This window comes from Podarcis erhardii (genome assembly GCF_964252035.2).
Source record: "Podarcis erhardii genome assembly, chromosome: 17".
NCBI classification, from domain to species: domain Eukaryota; kingdom Metazoa; phylum Chordata; class Lepidosauria; order Squamata; family Lacertidae; genus Podarcis; species Podarcis erhardii.
The window spans coordinates 3515584-3527824 of record NC_138515.1 but is presented as its reverse complement, the minus strand read 5'-3'; the positions used below and the strand labels follow the sequence as shown (position 1 = coordinate 3527824).

The 12241-nt window shown below is 45.3% G+C and overlaps 1 protein-coding gene and 2 long non-coding RNA genes across 4 annotated transcripts in view; 2 read left to right on the top strand and 1 right to left on the bottom strand.

Annotated features, from left to right (window-relative positions):
• The window catches only part of LOC309332719, a 132756-nt gene that overhangs the window by 85507 nt on the left and 35008 nt on the right, over positions 1 to 12241 (top strand). The gene's annotated exons all lie outside the window — the stretch shown is intronic.
• Positions 1 to 12241, bottom strand: part of LOC309332724 — a 49198-nt gene that overhangs the window by 3301 nt on the left and 33656 nt on the right. The window lies entirely within an intron of this gene.
• Positions 5620 to 10138, top strand: LOC309332717 (uncharacterized protein; the record flags this gene model as incomplete). Its single annotated transcript, XM_081845855.1, has 6 exons — positions 5620 to 5643; positions 6030 to 6185; positions 7797 to 7916; positions 8326 to 8381; positions 8475 to 8532; positions 9750 to 10138. The coding sequence occupies 6 exons, from the start codon at positions 5620 to 5622 to the stop codon at positions 9888 to 9890; spliced, it is 555 nt and encodes a 184-aa protein (XP_081701981.1). The 3' UTR covers positions 9891 to 10138.

Here is a 12241-nt window from a genome sequence, read left to right as displayed (position 1 = left end):
TCAATTACACAAACACAAGCAAAATCTTGATCAGAGTGTTTCTCCAGGTGTTCCTGACTCCAGTTCTCTTCGGCCCCATCCAGCATGGCCGAGGGTCAGGGATAATGGGAGTTGTAGTCCTTGCAGCATCTGGAGAGACACAAGTTCCCCATCCCCATTGCTGCATCTCTCTGTCTCTTTTGCCACCAGGGGGAAAGCAGCTAATAGCTGGCAGTGAGGAAGAGGAGGTGGCCCAGTGGCAGAGGAGCCAAAACGGATGGCATGGCCTTGAAGTCCTATTTATATTGGAAGATTTGCCTTTTTTCTTTCTTTCTGGCAGGACTCCTACTTTTAAACAGCAAGCAAAACTTCCCCACCTCGCTCACCACCTTTGCATTCTGGTGAAAGCTTCACCTGTTGGATTTCTGTTTGGCATTTGTCGTAAGTTACACTTGTAGCTTGCAGCTCCCTCTTGAAGGCACGCATGCTGAAACCTGGGTTTGTGCTTGTGTAAAAAGACCCAAGAGCGCTTCTCGCCAGCCATTGCTGTTCCTGAAGCAGGATAGTCTTGCCCAGTTATCCATGCTCTGGTAACCTCCAGAGTGGGATTACTGCCATGCGCTGTAAGTGGGGCGATCCTTGAAGACCGTTTCAGAAATAACTAGAGCATAGGGGGCCACTAGGGGGCGCATCAGAAGATGGCTGACAATAACATCTCTCCGACCCACACGAGGTAATTTGGAGGCTGTGATGGGAGTAAGTAGCCTCCCTACCCCCCCCCCCAGGATGGTGAGGGGACTGCCCTTGCCTGCTGTGCCCTATACCACCCCCGAATTTGTGGGGATGGGGGCACTAGGCACATGCCCTCCTGTGGGATTTTGGCGCTCCTGGACGCCGTCTCTGATCCGCGCCACTAGCTGCAAGAACTTCAAAAGAAACAATTTGGATGAAGTGAATGCACATATTTCAAGGAAGAAGGGGGAGTAAAGACTGCTAACAGAAGAGATCTCTGATAAAACAAGAAGAGTCGAAGGAGCAAGTATAAATCACGAGAAGATACGCCAAGACTCGGTATGGCAAAGGGACTGATGGGGGAGGGGGGGAAAAACCTTACTTTCTTATATGTGATTAAACAAGAACCCCCCCCCCCCACAAGCCAGAAATGTCGTTTTAAGGACTTAAGCTGTGGATTTAAGGCTGTGTGGAGATAAACTTTCGAACCAAAGCATGTTTTGAGAAGAGCGTGGAATGTATAAGGGCTTTGGAATGACGCAGTAAAAGTGCCGTCGTCATATTGGGAAGTTCTGTCGGAGGACTTAAGTCTGAGAGGAGAAATAGAGCTGTTTTTATATTGTGGGTGAAACTCCTCAGTGGGACTTAAGAACGACAGTTCTGTAATTAATGATGGAAAGAGCGCTGTTATCTATGAAGGTGATGATATATGGAAACCATCTCGATTCGAGGATTGGAAGAACGGAAAAATTCACACAGGATTATTATTGGTGTTTATCGGCTTAAGGATACTATCAGAAGAGATCATAAAGAAAAAAGAGAAAATATATGAACAAGAAGTGATGTGGAAACAGCAAGATAAGACTGGATAGAATTATGAACTTTGTTTGGACTGATTTGGACATTAACGCAGTAGCAAGATGATGATCAGAATCCCCCTTCGGATCTTGAAATATGGGTCCCCTCAACAAAATTTAAAATTCGGCTTTGTAATTCGGAATTTATGTGATGTGATTTGATTTGATTTGATTGGCCGGTTAATAAAAATTATTTTTTTTAAAAGAAGAAATAACTAGAGCATAAAAATGTACTTAGTTTTGTAGTTTGCTTTCAGGGCTGGTACACACACAAATATTCATCACCAGATCACTGCAATGCCCAGCAATAAGTTTCACTTGTGAATGGGCACCACAGACTGGACTTTTACTATGCTTCCAATGGCTTCCAGCGTCTGGAGGGTCACAGCTTCCCGGCTCCTGCATTAAGAAGCAACTATGCACATGTTGTGTGAATAGGCCTGCCAAGAAGAGGAAACAAAAATAATTGGTTACTTGTTTCTCCATTGGTCCAATGGTTTGTAAAGCCCCATCCTGGTAGGGAAAAAATAGTGCAAAAACATTTGTGTACCATTTTGGCAAAACAAATCAACAAACAAACAAATAAATCCTGAAATCAACATAATTGGTTATAAACTAAACAGGGATCCGTGGCTCACATTTTTTGGTTCTTGCGGGGGGGGGGGGGGATCTGAACCCCAATATTCCTTCTTTGACCATGGTCTCTTTTGACAGCCACTGCCAAAATGGAAATAGCTGTCAGGTGGGTAATGGGGGGAGGCCCTCACTTTACGATCTTGGTTTTACCCAGGTATGGGAAATGGCACAATCTGGGAGTTTGAATCAACACAGCAGAGTGAAGATAAATGGGCAGGGCAAAAAGGATAAATTTCTAAGTACATGGTAATTGTTTATTGATTATATCAACAAATTGGCACTGTTGCTATGACCACCTGCCATGGGTATAGCCAGGATTTATTTTAGGGGGGGGGGCAAGTTAGGGTTGCCACATTTCAAAGAGCAAAAAAGAGGACCTCAAGACAATTCTCATTTTAAATACCCTTAGTATATGTAGGCTATAGAAGCTGTGATATATTGCTGGTGGGGGCAGGAGAAGTGAAGAGAAGGGGAAAGCAAGTCTTCAATCACCAGTCTTGTCTAGGACTCATCCAGAAACTATAGCCAGAGACATTATGGCAAATTTTAAAAATGTTACCCCTGAAAAAGAGGATGTGTCTTGGAAAAAGAGGACACACGGCAACCGGGGAGGGGCAGAATTGAGTCACCTGCAACACAATTGGTCAGTTAAATATTTTTATTTACAGTGGTACCTCGGGTTATGTTAAGTTCACTACATAACACCCCTCCCCACCCAGAAGGTGTTAGTTACAATCGTAATGGTTTCGTTATATACAGCACTACGCGTAATGGTTCAATTAGGCACAAAAGCATATCGGTTACATTTCCCATACTTAGACCAACAGTGATACCTGTCCAACAACATAGTCCTTTAAATAAGTTGGGCGCTTGGAAACTCTGCCAGACCGCCGGGGACTGGTAGCCAAGTCCGGAGGGCCACACAGTTCTTGCTGAGGCTGTGGTGCGACCCTAGGTGGCGTTGGAACCAACTCCCCTGGATCCGCTGCTGTGGGTGGAGCCTCCGCAAGTGGAGTGGTCTGAGTCTGTGGGAAGTCTGGCAGACCCTCTGAAGCGGCTCGGTTGGGCTCCACGCTGGCAGTTTGCGAGGGAGGTGGAGGTGGAGCCTCGCCATCTGTAAGTGTCTCTTCTGGAGCCACAGGCGCAGTTGGCACCACGGTAGTGCCCAAGTCCCCAACCCTGCGCCTAAGCTGGTCTATGTGCCGGCGCCACAAGCGTCCGTCTTCGAGTGCCACCTGGTACGAGCGAGGTCCAGTGACTCCCACTACTGTGGCTGGCACCCAAGGAATGTCCCCCACATAGTTCCGGGCAAAGACCTGGTCTATCCCATCCTCGTCGCCAGTGTTAAGTTGTGGGTTGACATAGCAGACGACACAGCGATTTCTCCAAGTAGCTCTTTATTTTGTAAGCTGGAATAGAACTGACTAGCAAACAGCTCAGCCGGCCTGCTTTTATAGGGAGCCGGCTGTCAACACTGTAGCAACAACAACCCAGAGTTTCCCACCTAAAATAACTGAGGTGGACCTGAGTGAAAACTATCTACAGACCTGAGTGAAAACTATCTACAGTATCCCCCTGCTGGCCCAGGGTGAAACTTCACTACATAACAGGTTACATATGCTTCAGGTTGCATACGCTTCACGTTACAGACTCCGCTACCCCAGATATATTACCTCAGGTTAAGAACTTTAGCTCAGGTTGAGAACAGAAATTGTGTGGTGGCAGCAGCAGCAGGAGGCCCCATTAGCTAAAGTGGTGCTTCAGGTTAACAGTTTCAGGTTAAGAACAGACCTCCGGAATGAATTAAGTTCTTAACCCGAGGTACCACTGTACTTGATTGGGGGGCTGTTCTCCCCTGAACCCCCGGCCACACCACCTGCAACCAGGGGCGAAGGAAGGGCGGTGCTATAGGTGTGGGGCTGCCCCGGGTGTCCCCACTGCGGGGGGTGACAAAATGCCGGGCAGCACTCACCACGGGGCCTGCCGTGTGCCCAAGACTCTGCGCTGCCCCAACGGTCCGCCCACTGCCTCCCCCCCCCCAACTGTAGGGCGACTGAGTGGGAGGAGGCAGGCAGACTCTGGGGGCCCCATGGTGTGCCCTGCCCCTATGGATGCCTCACCCCACCGTCGTCCTCCCCCTATGATGGACACCTTGCCCCTCCCTCACCTGCCCCTATGGGCAGCTTGCTCCCCAGGCACCCAAGCAGCTTCCTCCGCCGCTGACTGTCCCTGGCAATAATACTGGTTTTAGAGGTATATAGCTTTAACAGTTTCTTAGCATTTTCTTAAAGCATTTTCTTAAAGTGATAGGCTATCCATTTTGGGGCCCCTGGGGCCCCTCCCACAAGGAGAACCTCCAAAAAAGCACACTGTGGAGGAGAGTTTCCTGCCTGTCATTCAAAGAAGAATTCAAACTCAGGCTGCAGTGTCTACCAAAATCTTTAATGTTCAGATCAGTGCGATACATGGGCTAAATGTCATTAAAAGGCACAGCATGTTCTACACATAGCCAAGCAAACAAAGACATGGATCCCGGAATGACACATACCCTGGCTTAGGAGCTAACTCCTCTTAAGCCCCCCCCCCAATATTTAAGGGGGCTGGAACCCCCCCAAAACTGTTGATAGCCATTGCCATTTAATTGTGTGTGCCGTGTCATGTGACTATGTAGGGCAGGGCTAACCGCCTGCCCGCCCCCCCATATTTTATTCAAGATGGCCCCCCAGCAACCCTGTTATTAGAGAGTGGGGCCGGCACTACTTTCTCACCCATGCGCAGTGATCCCATGTTGAAAACAAACACATTTGTATCCACTGTATTAATGCGCCAAGGGACTATTTTATGTGTCCTTATGACTAACAGGTGGTGGAAGGAGCGAGCCAGAGTCTAGTGAGTGAGACTGTCCCTGGCTATAATACTGGTTTTAGCCCTCTCACTGGTCAGAGGTGAAGTTGTTATTTACAACTTTAAAAAGGGATACAACAAATTTTCCCTTGTGATCTCCATAGTTGGCAGTTTTAAATGTTGCTTGTAGATAGACAGACAGACATTCAGACAGAAGATAAATAGATTCACTAACTCCCTAAAAAGTCTTAGGAGACGCAATACATTTTAAATTTAAAGGAAACAAAGAAAATAAGAAGACCAACAAAGAATCATAGTACTGTAAAACAGGGAGAGTAAATTCTGGACAGATGCTGGACTTTGAGAAAGCCCCCAAAAGAAAGCTTAGCCAAGAAAAAATTAAACTGAAAAATCTTAAAATACACCAAGATGAAGATTATAAAGAGAATCAAGAAAAGCAGATACACCTGATGGCTAGAAAAGCCAAGGGAAAACTAAGACAAAGAAAAGAATGTGAGGGAAAACTAAGACAAAGAAAAGAATATTTCCCTTTCGAGCAACAAGTCTTTGGATGTACAAAGGAGCAGAGGAAAGGGTAGGTGGAGATGAAGTCTGCTTCAAGCAGAGTGAAGAATAATGGCAGAAAATAGAAGGCATTTCTTTTAAAAGCAGAAGCCATTTCATAAAAATTAGTTTGGCCTTTCTGTTGCCGAAGTTATTATTATCATTACTGTTGTTACTATTTATTGAATTTCTATGCCGCCCTAGACCCGAAGGTCTAAGGGCGGCTCACATAAAATATCCAATGTACAAAATTGAAGCCAAAAGAAGGACCCAAGAAGGGGTTCCCAGAGCAGAGACAGCAGGAGTCAGGCTCCCCCTGGCCAGAGAGGGGCGGGCGCAACTGGGCCACCAGCCGAAGCTGATGGAAGGCACTGGGGGGCACTGAGCTGACTGGGGGTCACCCTTGTCTCTCGCCAGAGGTGCAGGGCGACCAAGGCAGTTTCCGTGCCAAAAGCAGGCCTAAACCCTGAAGGAAATGGAGCCAGAAAAGCAGCTTCTTCCAAGGGCCCCTGGATCTGGTCTGCGACCACTCGCTCCAGAACCTCGCTCCAGAAGTTGGAAAAACCAAGGCAGGTAAGATTTTACCACAGGTAAGACTTAGAAGTGAGAAGGGTAGGGGGATCCAGGGGGATCCAGGGGGAAAGAAAGCTGTGCATGTGATAAAGAGCAAAGCAGAGGCGCAGAAGACAACATAGTTCCATTTAATGACATTTTAGCTCAGGCTGCCCTGTTGACAAAAATGCTTTGCAGCCATTTTGTGATAGCTTCTTGGGGACTATAGATAAGCTCCTTTGCTAGTGGGCAGAACTTAATTTTATGTATATTGTGGCTTCCAAGGAGTAGAATAACAAACCCTCTTCAGCAGCTGCTTAAAAGTGGTGGCATTTGGCACATGAAGCCAAACGAATTGTACTTACTGGGCAACTGCAGAAGAGGGTCACTAAAATATTGTTGCGTTTTTGTTCCTTCAGATGTGTATAAATCCAAAAGGTTCCAAACATGCCAGCATTTTGCATCCTCGCCAGTACTTCTGTTCCTAAGGTAGAATACCCATTTAGAATACCCATTTTAAAAGCTGATGCATCAAACTGCTTCCTTTGTCTGTAGCAGTTGCCTTGCTGATTTCAGTGTGAAAAAGCAAATAAGGCATTTTGAGGGTGAATCTACTGATGGCAATGGTGCGGCCTGGTAGAGGCACTGGAGTGAGTAGAGGTTTTCACCATTTTGCCAGCCATTTTTAAGCAAAAAAAGTCCAGCAAACGTTTAAGCACAAACATATTCACAATTAGGAAGGATGAGCCGTGACCATTTTTTCCTGTACATAAAGGGCAGAAAATGTTGTCTGCTAATGGTAAGGCTTAAATGACTGAGAAAATATTTGAAATCTTATGAATTGCATCTCTGGCCATTTTTACTCATACATAAGGGGGTGGCTGATTGTTCCACTAATGACCAGAGTGAGCCCACACAAAATCATAATATCCCACATTTGTCAAACATTTTGGAATATAGGTCTGTACCCTTCAATCCTGTAGATAAAGGAGGCATGTAGCTCCCAATTTTCTTTGCCTGGGGTACCGGTATGTCTGTTGAATGCAGGGAACATGATCCATAAATGCTGAGACTATTCGAAATTTAATTCGACCCAAATGGTATTACTGGCTTTTTAATGAAAACTTGCACGATAGGGTTGATAGTTGCTGGGTTTCCAACAAATACAAAATTTTAGATCCTCGCCAGTACTTCTGTTCCAAAGGTAATATATTTTAAAACCTGCTGTAGTGAACTGCTTCCTTTGCCTGTAACCTCTCACTTGGTTACCTTCAACTGCAATTGTAGCTTCTGTTAATAAAACATTTGAATTATCAGTGGTGGCACAAATAACTAACAAGTAATCTCTAAATGCTCCATCGTAATTATGGCAGCAATACAGTTGTGTGTCTTCTGGCTGAAGGTCAACTAGGTGAGTATCTTGTGCTTGGCTGAGGGGAAAATCTCTGTTGTGTTCTGCCTGCAACTCTTTGTACAAAGATTCTTTCAGGTCGCAGTGAGGGGGACCATGCAAGCACCCTGAGCCTGTTGGAGAAAAGGTAGGCTCTAAATGGAATCATCCATCAAATATGCAAACTAAATCTTCCAAAGAGCTTGTATTGAGCAATGTTGGTTATTCAATTCCTGTTTCAGAAGAGCTGCAAACTTGAAAGCCTAATGCAGTCGCTCTCCGTGCTTCTACCTGGAGGGACTTCTCGTGTTGGGACACCACTGCAGGGGAGGCCCTTTCCTGCGCCATCACCACACAATAAGGTACATCTTTGGGTGGGACAGCCAGCCTTGTTTTGTTCCAGCTCTTTTTTTTACAGACCTCACAGAGCTACCTGTGCCAGAAGCAGATCTGCTCCATTGACAAATAAGAGGCAGTGTCTGAGCTCTTGATGCATCAAGTGAACATCTGCAGTGCAGGATTGAGAGACACGTGCATTTTGACTGCGCTGCTTTAGGTAACCTGCTGTTTTTGCTCCTGTGTCTGGAGGGGAGGGCTGCTGAAGACCCTAGTCTCTTCCAGGTGCATCTCAGGGACACAAGAAATAGAATTTTGCAAGCCTTCAGGAAACTTAACGGCAAGTGAACTTCACACTCCACAATTCAGTGATCTTTTTCAGTCCAATCCTTTTGGGCTGGCTTCTCCATTTCCCCCCGCTTGATCTCTTCACAGTTCTGTCCCAGAGCCCACCACACTCAGGTGAAGCCAGCTCTTCCTGCAGAAGTCAGGTCAGTAAGAAGAGCTGTGTTCCAAAAACATTTCTCTGGAATTGGTGGGAAAGGGCCGGGGACAAATTAATGAGTCCAGATTGCTTTTCACAGACCAGCAGAAGGAACTTCCAGGCCCATGAATTCACACTTTGGAGGGACAAACAAAAAGGTGAGCATAAAGGCAGAGTTTGAAGACTGGAACCAGTCTCTCTGTTCTGCCCTGCAAATTAATGGCAGTTAACATGGCACTCTGTGACGTAAACACATCTAGTGCTAATGGCAAGGGATAAAACCTTGATTGTGTTCTGTCTGCAACTTCATAATTCTTAAGGGTTTTCTTTTTTCCTGAGAGAACATTCTGTATTCAGAGTGTTCTCTCAGGTTTTGCTTTTCACCTTGTTGCATTGGCCAAAAAAAAGCAAAAGACGCTGGTGGTTGGCGCTCCTGGTTTCCAGGACGGGGTTCAAGCCCCTGCGGTGTCCCTGCTTACTTCCAATGCAACCTCTCTCTCTCTCTCTCTCTCTCTCTCTCTCTTTATCCATCTCTCCCCCTTAAGAACTAAGTGAAGCGCAAAGTGCTCCTCTGATGCATCACTGGTGTGTGTCTAAGACAAGGTGGATTACATGGATGCTTCCCATCCTAGCACTCCTTGCCATAGGGAACAAAATATGTACAGGTGAAACTTGGAAAATTAGAATATCATGGAAAAGTTAATTTATTTCAGTAATTCAACTTAAAAGGTGAAACTAATATAGGAGATAGACTCATGACATACAAAGTAAGATATGTCAAGCCTTTATTTGTTATAATTGTGATGATTATGGGGTACAGCTGATAAAAACCCCAAATTAACAATCTCAGAAAATTAGAATATTGTGAAAAGGTGCAGTAGCTATTCAATCCATAACACCTGCAATGGGTTCAGTAGGAAGCACAATCATGGGGAAGGCTGCTGACCTGACAGTTGTGCAGAAAGCCATCATTGAGACCCTCCATAAGGAGGGAAAGCCTCAAACGGTAATTGCGGAAGAAGTTGGATGTTCCCAAAGTACTGTATCAAAGCACATTAATGGAAAGTTATGCGGAAGGGAAAAGTGTGGAAGAAAAAGGGGCACAAGCAGTAGGGATGACCACAGCCTGGAGAGGATTGTCAGGAAAAGACCATTCAAATATGCTGGGGACTTTCACAAGGAGTGGACTGAGGCTGGAGTTAGTGCATCAAGAGCCACCACACACAGACGGATCCTGGAGATGGGCTTCAAATGTCGTATTCTTCTTGTCAAGCCGCTCCTGAACAAGAAACAATGTCAGAAGCATCTTGCCTGGGCTAAAGAAAAAAAAGAACTGGTCTGTTGCTCAGTGGTCCCAAGTCCTCTTTTCTGATAGGAGCAACTTTTCCATCTCATTTGGAAATCAAGGACCCAGAATCTGGAGGAAGAATGGGGAGGCACACAATGCCACACAATGCTTGAAGTCCAGTGTGAAGTTTCCAATGCCAGATGCTTGAAGTCCAGTGTGAAGTGTTGATTTGGGGAGCCACGCCATCAGCTGGTGTTGGTCCACTGTGCTTAAATGAACTCGTCCCATTACTAAAACTGGTGGATGCTCACAGCCGTAAACTAAATGTATCAAAAATTACCATTCTTCTATATGCAGATGATATGATTGTGCTCTCATGAACTAGAATTGGCTTAAAGCGTTTGCTAAATGCCTGTATCTACTATTTGTCTAGAATGAAAATGAGCATGAACTTCAATAAAAGCAAAATAATGGTCTTCGGGAATTCTCGTAAGATATATAGTTGGGTTTTTGGTGGGAAACATATCCAGCAGGTATTCAGATTCAACTGTTTGGGGATCACTTTCCATCACAGGCTCCGGTGCTCCTTGCACTGCGCAGTGGCGGTAAATGCCAGCCAGCTGTCTATGCAGGCCATATTGCGCTTTTCTGCAACAAGAGGTAACCAACACATACCTTCTGCTTTCAAGGTTTTTAATGCTAAAGTTAGAGCCAAACTGCTCTATGGAATTTCAATCTGGATGTCAGGGTTTACCCAGTCAGCGGAACGAGTGCAGGCAGCCTTTCTATTGAAGATTTTCGCTGTCCCACTCTATGTACCTTATACAGCCTTGTTGTGTCTAGAGGGAGGCCAACATAAGCTAGAGACAGTTGGACAAGTTTTCTTTTATGCTGGCTAAACATTTGTTTTTCAGCAGACAAAGATACTTTACTTAACAAAGTTTTGTCAGACCCCTTCCCTTCCCTTCTCCAGGGCTACAACTGTTTTGCACAAAGTTGGGGCAACTTGGGCTTTCAGAGGATCTCCTGGGTGCTGGGGCCAAGGCCATGTTAAAAGTTAAAGAAAGTGAGCAGTTGGGTCCCACAAGGATCAGAACCACTATTATTTCATTTATTCATTTTGTGATCTAGAATTAGTGCTGGAGACTATTGAAAAAGGAACTGAAAATGAAACGGTCAGTATTGTAATGTCCCTGTACAGTTCTATAGTGTGGTCCCATTTGGAATACTGTGTACAGCTTTGGGTGCCATATCTCTAAAACGAATATGGCATAGCTGGAAAAAGTGCAGAAGAGGGTGTTCTCGCTCTGTGTGGGATGGTCATTCTCTTACATGGAGTGTGTGGCTTTGGGGGGGGGGGATGCACAATGATGGGGATGGCAGACACATTTCTTGCCCGTCTGATCAGCCAGATCAATCCTGGTGATCAACAGGGTGATAAATGTGGCAACCAGATTGCTCTTACATCTAGAATTGGGCAACCAGTGCTTTTCCTTTGAGAAAAGGCTGATGAGTTTGGAAATGTTCAGTCTATAAAAGGTCTATAAGATGGTAGCAGACATGACAGAGGTTAGAAAATTAAATAAGATAAAGTGGTTAGAGAGAACTTTTCGTCACTCTCCTGAAATACTGACCTCAGGGGCACCCAGCGAAAGGAAGAACCACTTTATTCCATGAGAGATTAAACTGTGGAGTTAACTGCATGAAGATTTGGTGATGGCCACAGGAAAAAAATATTATTGGGACAAAAATTCTGGCCCACTGGTCTTATGTACCCGTTTAAAATTAACTTTGGGAAATTATTCCAATAAAAGAGACCATGCCAATATATAGAGCTTTCTTAGTGACATTTCTGAGCAATTGCACAGAAAGGTAGAGACAGAGATCATTTAACATTTTCCTGTATAATTTTATATACATTTGTGCCAAGAGAAAGGAGAAATGGATAGAAATAGCAGGATACACACAGGTGAAGGGAGAACTGAGAAAATCAGAGCTTGGGTTCGATATTAAAAAACTATAATTTAAACATTTACTGAACGGTCACAAAGATCAAATATGCACAACTTTCTTTTGCAGAAAGAAAGGTCATCCTGCAATTAACTGTCAGCCTCATGCAGCCTTCTCCTCTGTCTGTCCACATGCTCATCACATGGAGACCCGAAAGCATAATGCAGGGAATTATATGCTGAACTTACATTCTTCATTCCTCCTTTCATAACAACTTTCCCTAAACATTTGTCTGATCTTTTAGGAAGATATTTCAGGCTTTAGGTGCTATCATAACACTAATGTTTCAAAAATGATAACAACAGGGTATTTTTGACAACTGGAAAAGGCACTTGAGGTGTGGTGTGGTGGTTATGAGCGGTGGACTCAGTGGCGAAGCTGCAAGCTCTGGCACTGGGGGCAGACAGCATGTGGGGGCGTGGCTTGCACGCATCACAGGAGGCATGGAGTGTGTCCTGGGGGCGTGGTGCACTACATGTGGGGGTGTGGTGTGCGTCCCGGGGGCGTGGCGAACATCCTGGAGATGAGGTATGCCGCCAGTGGGGACGTGGTGCCTGGTGCGCCAAGAG